This window comes from Antrostomus carolinensis, unplaced genomic scaffold (genome assembly GCF_000700745.2).
Source record: "Antrostomus carolinensis isolate BGI_N321 unplaced genomic scaffold, ASM70074v2 scaffold27847, whole genome shotgun sequence".
Taxonomy (NCBI): domain Eukaryota; kingdom Metazoa; phylum Chordata; class Aves; order Caprimulgiformes; family Caprimulgidae; genus Antrostomus; species Antrostomus carolinensis.
Window position 1 is genome coordinate 1 of NW_010328507.1, and position 10,560 is coordinate 10,560.

Consider the following 10,560-nt stretch of genomic DNA (forward strand, 5'->3'; position numbering starts at 1 on the left):
CCCCCCGCCCTTCCCGCCACGGCCTGAGGCGCGCAGGGGCCGCCGCCATCTTGTCCCCTCACGATGCTGAGGGGGGACCCCACTATCAACGCTGCATCTCAGCTTCCCCCCCAAAAAAAAAGCGAGGACGATGGGTGGGTAACAGCCCCCACCAAGGTGGCGAGAGCCGCAGTGCAAAGTCCATAGGGCACAAGCCAGCGGATGTCTGCAAGGTGATGGGTTTCAGAGCTCCTGCATCCCTGGCAGAGGAATGGCTGACTGCTGCGCTGCTCTGGGCGCTGCCACCACAGCAGTGGGTCTTCACCGTCCCTGCTGGGCACCAGGGTACTAGCAGGTCTTTGCCATCAGACCCAGCAGTGTTTGTAAAGAAGGATGCTTTTCTGGAAAGTAAGTTAAGAAATGATTAGTGGTCTCTCAACCCTCACTGTTAAGAGTAAAAGTGATTTGTCCCAGTCAGGGCCCTCCTTCCAACATAACAGAGGTTAAACTGGATGAAGATGTATATGACAGCTGCAGCCAAACACTGATTTTGGTCACTCTCTTTAAAGCCCAGCTTTACCACAGGACAGCACCCACGACAAAAGTTGTGCCCTCTCACTGCTTTGAGAAATTACAGGCATCCAGCACAGATTCAGGAGGATAAGGCTCTTGCCAGGATTCTCTTCCCTCTAAATAAATAAGCAAGCACCATGTTTTTCCACTAACCAAGTCACTAGAAGCTGTTTTAAATTACACTTTTCAGTATGCTTAAGATCAGCAGCATTTTATGGATGAGACTTGTAACATTCAGCATAAAAGGTACAAATCAGGTACATTCTGCTGCGCCTTGTCTCACAAAAAGCGATTAAACTTAATTAATTCCAGACTGCAGGGTGCATTGGAGCAAGGTCTTGAGCATCTGAGCTCAAGCATCTGAGCAGATACTTCTGTCTGTATCATCCTTACCATGAGAGAAGAAGAAAACCCACAGGCACAAGTGCCTGCAAAAAGGACCACGTTGAACTTCATATTTTGAAGCTGCAGTTTCTGCCATTACAAGCTGTATTTTCCATTTTAAATATTCACGGGCCAGCATTTTATTCCCCATATTTATTCCCCATTTGCTCATTGCTTCTTGCATTCCAACCCTTCATCAATTGTCTCCTTTTTGACAGGATCCGAGCTGGGGGAAGGAGAGCGATTTAACCTGGAGCCGCTGAGCAGCTGCCAGATGCAGAGCACTCTACTTGTAGCGCAAAGCAAAGACATCTGTTTGAAACGTGAGCAGAGAGGCCGTAAGCCTGTTTGTACCTTCACAGAGAAGCAGCAATAATCCTCTGCCTTTCACAGAGTCTCCTCTGCCTTCCACAGAGTCTCTTCTGAATTAACTTAAGTGCAAGAATAGACCTCTCCTATCACCTCGACACTCCCACTCTCCTCAGCCTGGATTTTTCTCCTTACAGGCTGGTGCTTTTCTGCAGTGGATTCAGGGTCCTTGACCCCTAGCAGGATTTTTTTGGGGGGGGGGGTGTTTTAGGGCTTTTAGGACAAAGAGGAAGGGGGTTTTGAGCTTTTTGTTAGCCTCTTTGCAGAGTAGCAGAGATTTCTCTCTTAGCATCAGTCTTCACAGCAGTCTTTCACTACAGGCTGGTATGACAGAGCAGTTGAAGGCAGAATAGCTAGAAACAACACACGGTGAAGCACTGACCCATAATGCAATCAGCCTCCTTCCCCAGAAGCATTTTTCAATACCCTAGGGCACCCAGAATTTGCTGACTATTTGATTCGTGCTGCCCCAAATTCCTGACATTGCGTAAGCAAACCACAGGACCAGGAACTAAAAGATTCTGTCTTCTGATCCTTTTTCTAAGGCAACTGCCTTTGTTTTCTTAAAGCAAATCAGTTTCTTTCCCACCTCTGTTTTCCTAGTCAGAGGAATGTAAGTTTAAATCTCAGCTCCCAAGGGAGAGGGTTTTGCTAGTTTTTGCAAGATGCTATCCAAATGCTAAGAGTTTAGCAAATAATTGCTCCAAAATGAGCCCCTGCATTTTATTTCATTTACAATGATTCAATTAGCAGTCATCTAAGGAATTCTGAAAAACTGCTGGGTGTGAATATACTGGCTCACAGAGATTTGTTGTTCTTAATCCAGATGCAATCCTGGCAAGCAGAGATGTGCAAAAAAAACCCCCTCACACTTAGTCCAGCCAAGGTGAAGGGCACTGCTCATCCAGTGCTTGGCTTGACGACAGCCTGCATCCATCACCTGAGAGAAGACAATTGCTGCTGTCACCCAGTCTCCTGAGCTCCATCCATCACTGCTCAGCCAGGTTGACTTTTTTTGTTGTTTGGGGTTTTTTTGTTGTTGGGTTTGGTTTTTTTTTAAAAGAGGTGGTTGTTAAAACTCAGCTACCAAGCCACTTGACAGTGAGAATTATCAGACATGGTACACCAAGGAAACCTTTTGATTTGATCCTAATGAAGCCCTGTGAATAGGTTTGGTCTCTCCTAACAGTTGGTCCTACGAGGCATCCCAAAAGCATCCTCTACCCTTGGCAGTCCCTCGGTCCAGCAGCACACAGGCAGCTCCACAGTGAGCACAGCCCCACAACCACCACCTCCCTCCTCCCCTGCCTTCAGCTTCACTGCCTGGGGTGAGACTGTGTCTGATTTCCAGAAGATGCTGCCTTGGATAGTACCCAGCTAGGGAGGCAGAACTCAAAGCAGCTATCAATGTATTTCTGAATTAAGGGAAGGAGGAGTAATCTTTTCATTTCTTGGGAGTGATCTGGAAAAATACCATTCCCCACAGCTGGGAACCAAAGTCCCTTAGAAAAGGCCCCAGAGCAGAGAACACATTTTATCTATGTGAAGGGATATGTAAGTAGCTATCACTCCCTTATTGTTTACCAAATATTACTGCCTAGCTGTGGCTGTCTGCAGGAAATAGGCACCGACTCCTTTTATTACAGTCCTGTTGCTCCTGACTCATGAAGCTTTGACTGAAAGACTCACTGAGTTCAGTTTGTTTTCCTGCTCCTAACCACGCTCTCAGTTCCGGGTCAGTCTGCAATGACTAACAGATCTGCCACATCAGCTTCAGCACGGGGTTATCTCCAACCAGCCTTCCAACAAAGAGACAAGAGGCTTGTTGGAAGACCCAGGGTTTAACAGGTCACTGCACAGACAAATGTCTCAAGCTGGATGAGAGGGCAAGGGTTTGAACAAACATTACCCTGAAACAAGAACCAGCAGCTTTGTCTGCAGATTCCCTTTGCTTTGCTGTGTTTGTGTGTAATTCTGTCCCGCAAACTCTGCGTAACAGCCAGTTAACATCCATCCCCTGCTGTTTACAGATGTGGTTTGCACTTGGTTCACCTTCAGACAAAAGGCAGTTGAACTGGACAGTGAAGTAATTTCATTTTAGGGAATTTGAACAGTTAAACACCCCGTCGAAGTAATTTCGTTTTAGGGAATTTGAACAGTTAAACACCCCGTTCCTCTCTGTCCTACCTACTGCGTGTTAGCATGACTTGCCATTTACTGCACTGAGCTACAGCTCCTCTACAGAGAAAAAGCACCATACCCTGTGCAGGCATTTAGTGACCAGGCAGGAATGGCTCGAGTTAGTCACAAGTCACTGCAAAGCAGGCTTACAAATTGAAGCAGAATTGACCACAAGAGAAAACATCCTGTGTTTTGCAGGCACAGGGATAGATTATGGGGGTGTAATAAAGATTTGGTACCAACCCTGCTCTGTACAGCTGAGCAGAAGCTGGGAGAGGTGCAGGGAAGGACCAAAGTGCAACCAGTAAAGACCACCCTGTTCCCTTCCCAGTTTGGTGCCCATCAGGAGCAACCTTGGATCAGCAACAGCAGGTTAAGTCGTGTGCTGGATGGGACCTTCCCCCAGCTGCTACACCAAGAAAGGCTGAGGAGACCTGGGTGAGGCTTGGCCTGCGCCACCTACTAACACCGATACCAACATCTCCCCTTCACAGAAACTTTCTACCAACACAGATCCTGTAACTTGCTGTATTGCTCCCTGCCTAATTTCAGCAAGCTCTGGAAGAGGTTCTACTCCCAGACCTCCATGCAATGTCTTTTACTTGACTTTATCTAACAAGTCCATTCCCCAAGCTCAAGAGTGGGACACTTAAAAATTTTACTCACCAGAAAAGTTTCACCAGAGGAAAGGCTGAGGGGACTGCTAGGTTTCACAGAGGCTTTTATTGTCTCATTAAGCTCTCGTTAATAACTTCCTCACCTGCTGCATCTCCCTCCCGTTCATTTGCACCCACCAATATGCTGCTGGTACTCTCAAAGCTGTCTTAGCTCCCACTCCTTCCTCTTAACTATTCTGAGCCCAATTTCTATTTCCATGCTCTCATCCAGGTCCCAAAGAGAAAATACCTTCTCCTCTTGAGCTACCACTTGCCACATCCTCCTTGGCTGATTTCCTCCCTGATATCTCTGCAGCTTCTCCCAGCTCCACGGTCACCTGCTGTACTGTCTCCTCAAAGCAAGGCAGCAACAGCTCCTCTTCAGATCCCTGACTTACGTGTTTGCTAAACCAGCATAGAACTGCCAGGCACAGCAATCATCCACTGCTGCTGGAGACCTTCTGCATGCTGGAATTCACCCCAGGCTTTACCTCCTTGAGATTCCTGAGACACCTTCAGCTAAGAGCCTGTCTTCATTACAGAAGCAGCTGTGTCACAAGACCCAGTTACACCATGGTTGTCCCTCAGCATGATTAAAACACCACAGTTATTTTCTCTTTCACTAAAGATAGAACATCTTATTATCCTGCTAGACCTTAGTCTGACCAAAACTGTAACGCTGATCCAGAGCCACTCAGGCCTGTGACTGAATCAGGACACAACCAGGCTGTCATTGGATTGTGCCAATTCTCTTTTCAGCATGCAAAGGTCTGTCATCCCTCACCCAAAACTGTCCCCATGACGTCATTCTCCCCATCTGTGCCAGCTAGTGAGGTAGCACCATCCATTGCTACCTTCCTTGGAGGGCAGCTCTGCACCACAGCTCTGGCCAGCGCAGTTTCTACACTCAGAAGGCACAACCTGTGACAAACCCTCTAGCCAAAAATCACCTGCCAAGGCTTTCTGAGCACTTCGCCGAGATATTTTGGTGATTCCATATTTACCTTGCCTGACACCAAAGTATTAATGACCTCATCAGACTGCTCACCCTCATCTGTGAATTCATATCAAACGCTCTGCCCATTGAAACTGGCTTTTTCTCTCAGCTAAGGCTCCCCCGTGCGCTGCCTGATCCCTGCACACCCCAAAGGTTCTGCCTGATCCCCACACACCCCAAAGGTTCTGCCTGATGCCCACACACCCCAAAGGCTCTGCCCATCCCAGGCCGCTGTTTGTATGAGCGGGGCTGTCGGATCAGCCCCTCCGTGGGACCAATGAGGCCTCAGGCCAGCGGGGCAGCGGGTTCAGCACCTTTCCCAATGACTGCAAACACTGAGGGGTTCAGGTTGTTCCACCCATCCGATCGCATCCGAAAGAGCCTTGAGAGCAAAGCTGCGTCAGAGGGGAGCACAGCTGCCAACAGAGTCGTTCAACCTCTTTTTTGTTTGTGTACCTTTGGAAAAAAATTGCTTTTTAGGGGGGGGTTTTTTTGCATTCAAGCTTTTGTAGATAAGCACACGACAAACACAAGTATCAGAGAGAAGGAACAGGAATGAGGGACTATCACAATTATCACTGTGATAATGAGATGATAGTCTGAACATGAGGGAACTCGATACAACGGGAGGTTTATCTTGGACCCAGTCCCTTGGCAGCCTAACCCCGTACTGATGTCAGCACGGTTTCTCCTTGCACAAGGCCGGGGGTCAGCCCTGGGGTGACAGACCCATCTCCATCTCAGGCGCATCCTGTAACACAGCAATGGTCGTTACCATCGATAAAACATTCGCTTCCTCCTTTTTTCTCCCAACAGGATTTTGGGAAGTGTCCTCAGGAACGGCTGAAAGCTTTCTCAGCCCCTTCCCCATCACGCGGGGAGATTTTGACCTTTGTAAAGACACGCTGGTTTTTCTTAGGTGTAATAACGTGCTGCTCAAGTGGAAGCAACTTCTGGGAGGGGTATTGTGAGAGAGGGAGAGCAGCTTGGTCTCAGGTCTGGAGTGGGATGGGGTTAGCTGATGAAACAGAGCTGCTGCGCGAAAGGCGTGCTGGGCTTGGAGGGGATGTCAGGGAGAAGATGGTGCTCCATAGGTTAGCTGCCTACTGGTGACAATTCCTTAGATCACCCAGGCTCTCTGCTTCATTTAAATCATCTTGTCCCATGAGAACCCTGTACCCACCTTAGATGTCCAAATGACCCAGAAAATTGCTTTCTTTCCTACCACAAACCAGGTCAATACTTCAAGTCCTGCCCTTTAAGGGTGATGGGGTGAGGAGAGAAGCATGACAGGAGTCCAAGGCCTTGGTCCAACGCTCTCAGAGACTCCTGTCACAAGGAATTACGAGGGCTCTGCAAACAGATAAGGGAAACCAGAAAGAGCAAACGCTGCTCTGTACAACCTTGAGGCTGCGATCGATGCTGTTTTACCACCAGGAGCGAGTCGATAGCCCCGGAGTTGCGCGCTGCATCGCAAACATTGCCTGGATGGCAGGCAGCAATTTGTGGCAAAGGGTAAATCTCTCCCTTCTACGGATGGTCTTGTTACATTCCCTGTTCTCAGCAGGTTCTTGCATGAATTTAAGGGTAAGTGCATGCATGCCTGTAGGATCACGGCCTTCATTCAACACCCCATGGCCCAGCAGACCCATAATTAATCCTTCCCATGTTCAAGTGACAGCTCTCGCTCGATAATGTCACCCACGCAGCATAGCGAGGTACGTGCAGATTCGTACGTTCGGGCTGAGAGTCAGAGATCTTCCAGCCATCAGGGCAGTGGGACATCTTACAGGCAGACTGAGGAGGCCAGGAGAGGGAGGTGTGATACAGCCACCTACTCGTTCAGCTGCCTACGATGGGCTGGGAATGACAGCAGCTCAACACTGTCGTTCCCTTTTACCTGACCAACATTTTATACTTAATAAAAATTAAAACAGTTCAGAAGCTGATCAAGCCTGGGAAAGAAAACCCACACCATCTTCATCCTGGGCAGTTTGCAAATGTGAAATGACCAGACCCAGTTCGGCCTCACTTGCTCTTCTTTTTTCTCCAAACCACTGGTTTTCAAATGCACCAAAATTTCTGAAACCCACCCATGAGCCAGGACCGCGAGCTGGCAATGAGATCCACGTGGAGAGAGTGTCCCAGGCTCCTCACACCCAGGCTGAGTCCTGGCTACTTCAGTCGTAAGAACTGCTGCTAATGCCAGTGGTTTCCAAATTCTGGGTATTTCATCTTTTTATCTAGTTGGCTTGGCTCAACGAGTGTTTTCTCACACAGGCAACACAACAACTTTTATAGAAGTTTAATGGGGTTTAATATTCATTCACCAGCCATACAAAATGTCAGATCTCCGCTATTGAAGGGCCAGAACCAAGCCAAATGCACACACAGAGGCAAGCGCTGCTCAGAAATGGTTCCGTTGTACAGCAAACCTGAGGAACTGCAGCACAACTGGTAATTCCTCCTGCCACATGAGCAGGAAGAGACAAGGTGAGTGTCTTCCTGGTTATTCCAGTCCCTACAAACATAAAACCAGCCATTTCATTTAACCTTCTCTCTTTAAAAGACACATTTGCCTCCGGATGGATCCCACTGCACCTTCAACCTGCTTTTTTTTATTATTATTATTTTCTCCTCCAGCTTTAGCAGCCCGTGCACCAGACTGGAATGATACATGGGAAAGGATCTTTGAATTTTCTTTACTGATTTAATTACAAGGGACTTAAGGAATAGCTCTTCCCTCCTTCCTCTTCTCTTCTGGACAGCTGAACATCTCCAGTACATCCATATAAATCCAGCACAACCGTACACCCAGTGCAGCTGCACCAGATTTTGCTCCCTGGTGGAACCCCAGCTGCCAAGAAAGTCTGGCAAGGGCAGGGAACAAACTCTCCCCTCAGCTCACCATGAACCCAACAGAGATGCAAACAGGATTTGTCCCCAGATGCCTCCCCCCCGCCCTGGGGAACATACAGGGTGACCCTGGGCAGCAGCGTGAGAGCACCAGAGAGCTCCCTCCTTGGGAGCCCCAGGAGGAGAGAAAAGTGAAGGGAACTCTGCCAGCAGAGTCACAAACTCAGCAAATTTTATAAAATTGAACAAGCTTCCTGTTAAAAACTGGAAGCTGTACCAGATCAGCCAGGTCTGACAACTGTGGTTGTCCTCTCAGCATGGCCAGTCACGGAGACATTTTGCTGGGTATGATGGACCACAGGGCATGGAAAAGGTACCAGGAAACAAGGCAGCCAGCGAAGTGGCGCAAGGAGCAAGATGTATTTGGACTTTCTCACCCTTCTCCAGCTCCAGAGTTGTTCAATTTCCATAGTATATTAAGTCATAGTAGGTTGGAGATACCTCAAAAACCATGAGATCACACTTTTGTGAGCACGTGCAGCCGTTTGCAGCCCCCAGTGCTGCGATCACAGCTCTGAAATGAGGGAAAACTGGAGAGGAGAGGAGAGGAGAGGAGAGAGGAGAGAGAAGAGAAGAGAAGAGAAGAGAAGAGAAGAGAAGAGAAGACAAGAGCAGAGAAGAGAAGAGAAGAGAAGACAAGAGCAGAACCTACAGGTAAACAGGGTCAACCAAAGCCCCAATCTTTTGAAGTCTCTGTTGTAAAACAACGTTAGGAATACAACCAATCAACCCCATTGTTATAGCACTAGCTAACATTTCTACTGTTGCACATATCTTTCAAGATGTTAATGATTAAATATAGTGTTAATGTGACTTTTAAATGTGGTATTAATATGACTTACTTTCACGAGTAGAGAGGAGAGGAGAGGAGAGGAGAGGAGAGAGGAGAGAGAAGAGAAGAGAAGAGAAGAGAAGAGAAGAGAAGAGAAGAGAAGAGAAGAGAAGAGAAGAGAAGAGAAGAGAACCTCCCCCTCCATACCAGCACCTGCTCAGAGCCTTGGGACCTCTGCTTCTGAAGCAGACCTGGACTTTCTCCTGCTGGTCAGGCTGCCCAGGACCGACTCCTCGCTGAAGGCACCTTCAAAGGTTGACAGGATGGACTGGCGAAACTTCTCCTTGAAATCCGGCCCCACAAATACGTACAGGATGGGGTTGATGCAGCTGTTGAAGAAAGCGAGGCTGGAAACCAAGGGGATCCCTATGTAAAGAGCCATTTTCATCTCATGACTGGAAGAGTTTTTGGATATCTCCAGCAAGGAGAAGACGTGATAGGGGAAATAACAGAGGAAAAACGAGACCGTGACAGCAATGATAATTCTGTATGGCTTCGCAGAGCTGGCCAACTGCCTTCTTTTCAGCTTGACAGCAACGATGGTGTAGCAGATGAGGATCACCATGAAAGGGATGAGGAACCCGCACAAGAACCGCGTTATGATCATGGCTTTATGCCGCATCCTCCACAGCCTCCGCGTTGCCTCGGACGTGTAGTCATCGGACAGAGCAAAATTATTATAGCAGCTGGTGATGTTCCTGGAACTGACCACGGTGTCCCGAAAGACGAGGTACGGGGAGCTGAGGAGGAGAGCCAGGACCCACGTCCCCACTGCGATCCTGGCTGCCAGCTCCGGGCTCCTGCGGTTGTGAGACCAGACGGGAAAGGCCACAGAAACGCAGCGGTCCATGCTGATGACCGTCAGGAGGAAGACGCTGGCAAACATGTTGAGGAACGCGATGGTGCTGTTCAGCTTGCACAGGAGCTTCCCAAACGGCCAGTGGAAGCCCAGGGCGGTGTAGGCGATGCTGAGGGGCAGGAAGAAGGTGAAGATGAAGTCAGCAATGGCCAGGTTGAGGAACCAGACGGAGTTGACCGTCTTCTTCATCTTGAAGCCCGCAATCCAGATGACGAGGCCGTTCCCTGTCACCCCCAGCAAACAGGCGATGCTGTACACCACCATGGAGAGGACGTGCATGCTCTTCTGGAGGCCGGAGTAGTAGTCCTGGGCAGTGGTGTTCTCCAACTGCACATCAGGGGAACTGGCAGGGAAGGGGGATGGAGAAGAAGAGACGCTCTCCATCACCAGCGACCTCGAGTCCTGAAATCATAACAGCACACACCGCTGTGACCTGCTGCTCCTGCGGCTCAGGGGAAGGGAAGAGCTTCTAGGAGCTCTACACAAAACCTACGTGCAAAGCCAATTATAGAACTTCATATATAGTTGATATAAAGTCCTTCTCTGCAGCACCTGCATGTCACAGAAACCACCGTGACCAGAGAAACTGACCCAGGTTCTGCTGTTGGTGTCAGCACTGTTGGAATGACACCTCCATAAACGGCCTACAACAGCAACCCAGCATGGTCCAGCAGCAGAACCCTGCAAACCCAAACCCCTCAGCTGTGACAAGTCCTCTTCGATAGCCAATGACAAATGAAGATAGCAAAAAACATCAGAAACATCGAGGATGGTCAAGATCTGTCTCCTATGAGGCCAGGCTGAGAGAGTTGGG

General features: G+C 48.8%; 1 protein-coding gene across 1 annotated transcript; it reads right to left on the reverse strand.

Moving 5' to 3' along the window:
- Positions 1-9,044: 9,044 nt before the first annotated feature.
- On the reverse strand, positions 9,045-10,130 carry LOC104518280 (chemokine-like receptor 1). The gene has a single exon (XM_010172280.1). It carries the CDS (start codon positions 10,128-10,130, stop codon positions 9,045-9,047), a length of 1,086 nt encoding a protein of 361 aa, XP_010170582.1.
- Positions 10,131-10,560: the final 430 nt, after the last annotated feature.

Bases quoted from the DNA above. Each gene is read 5' to 3' on its own strand.
- LOC104518280 (XM_010172280.1), bottom strand. From the start codon at position 10,130: ATGGAGAGCGTCTCTTCTTCTCCATCCCCCTTCCCTGCCAGTTCCCCT.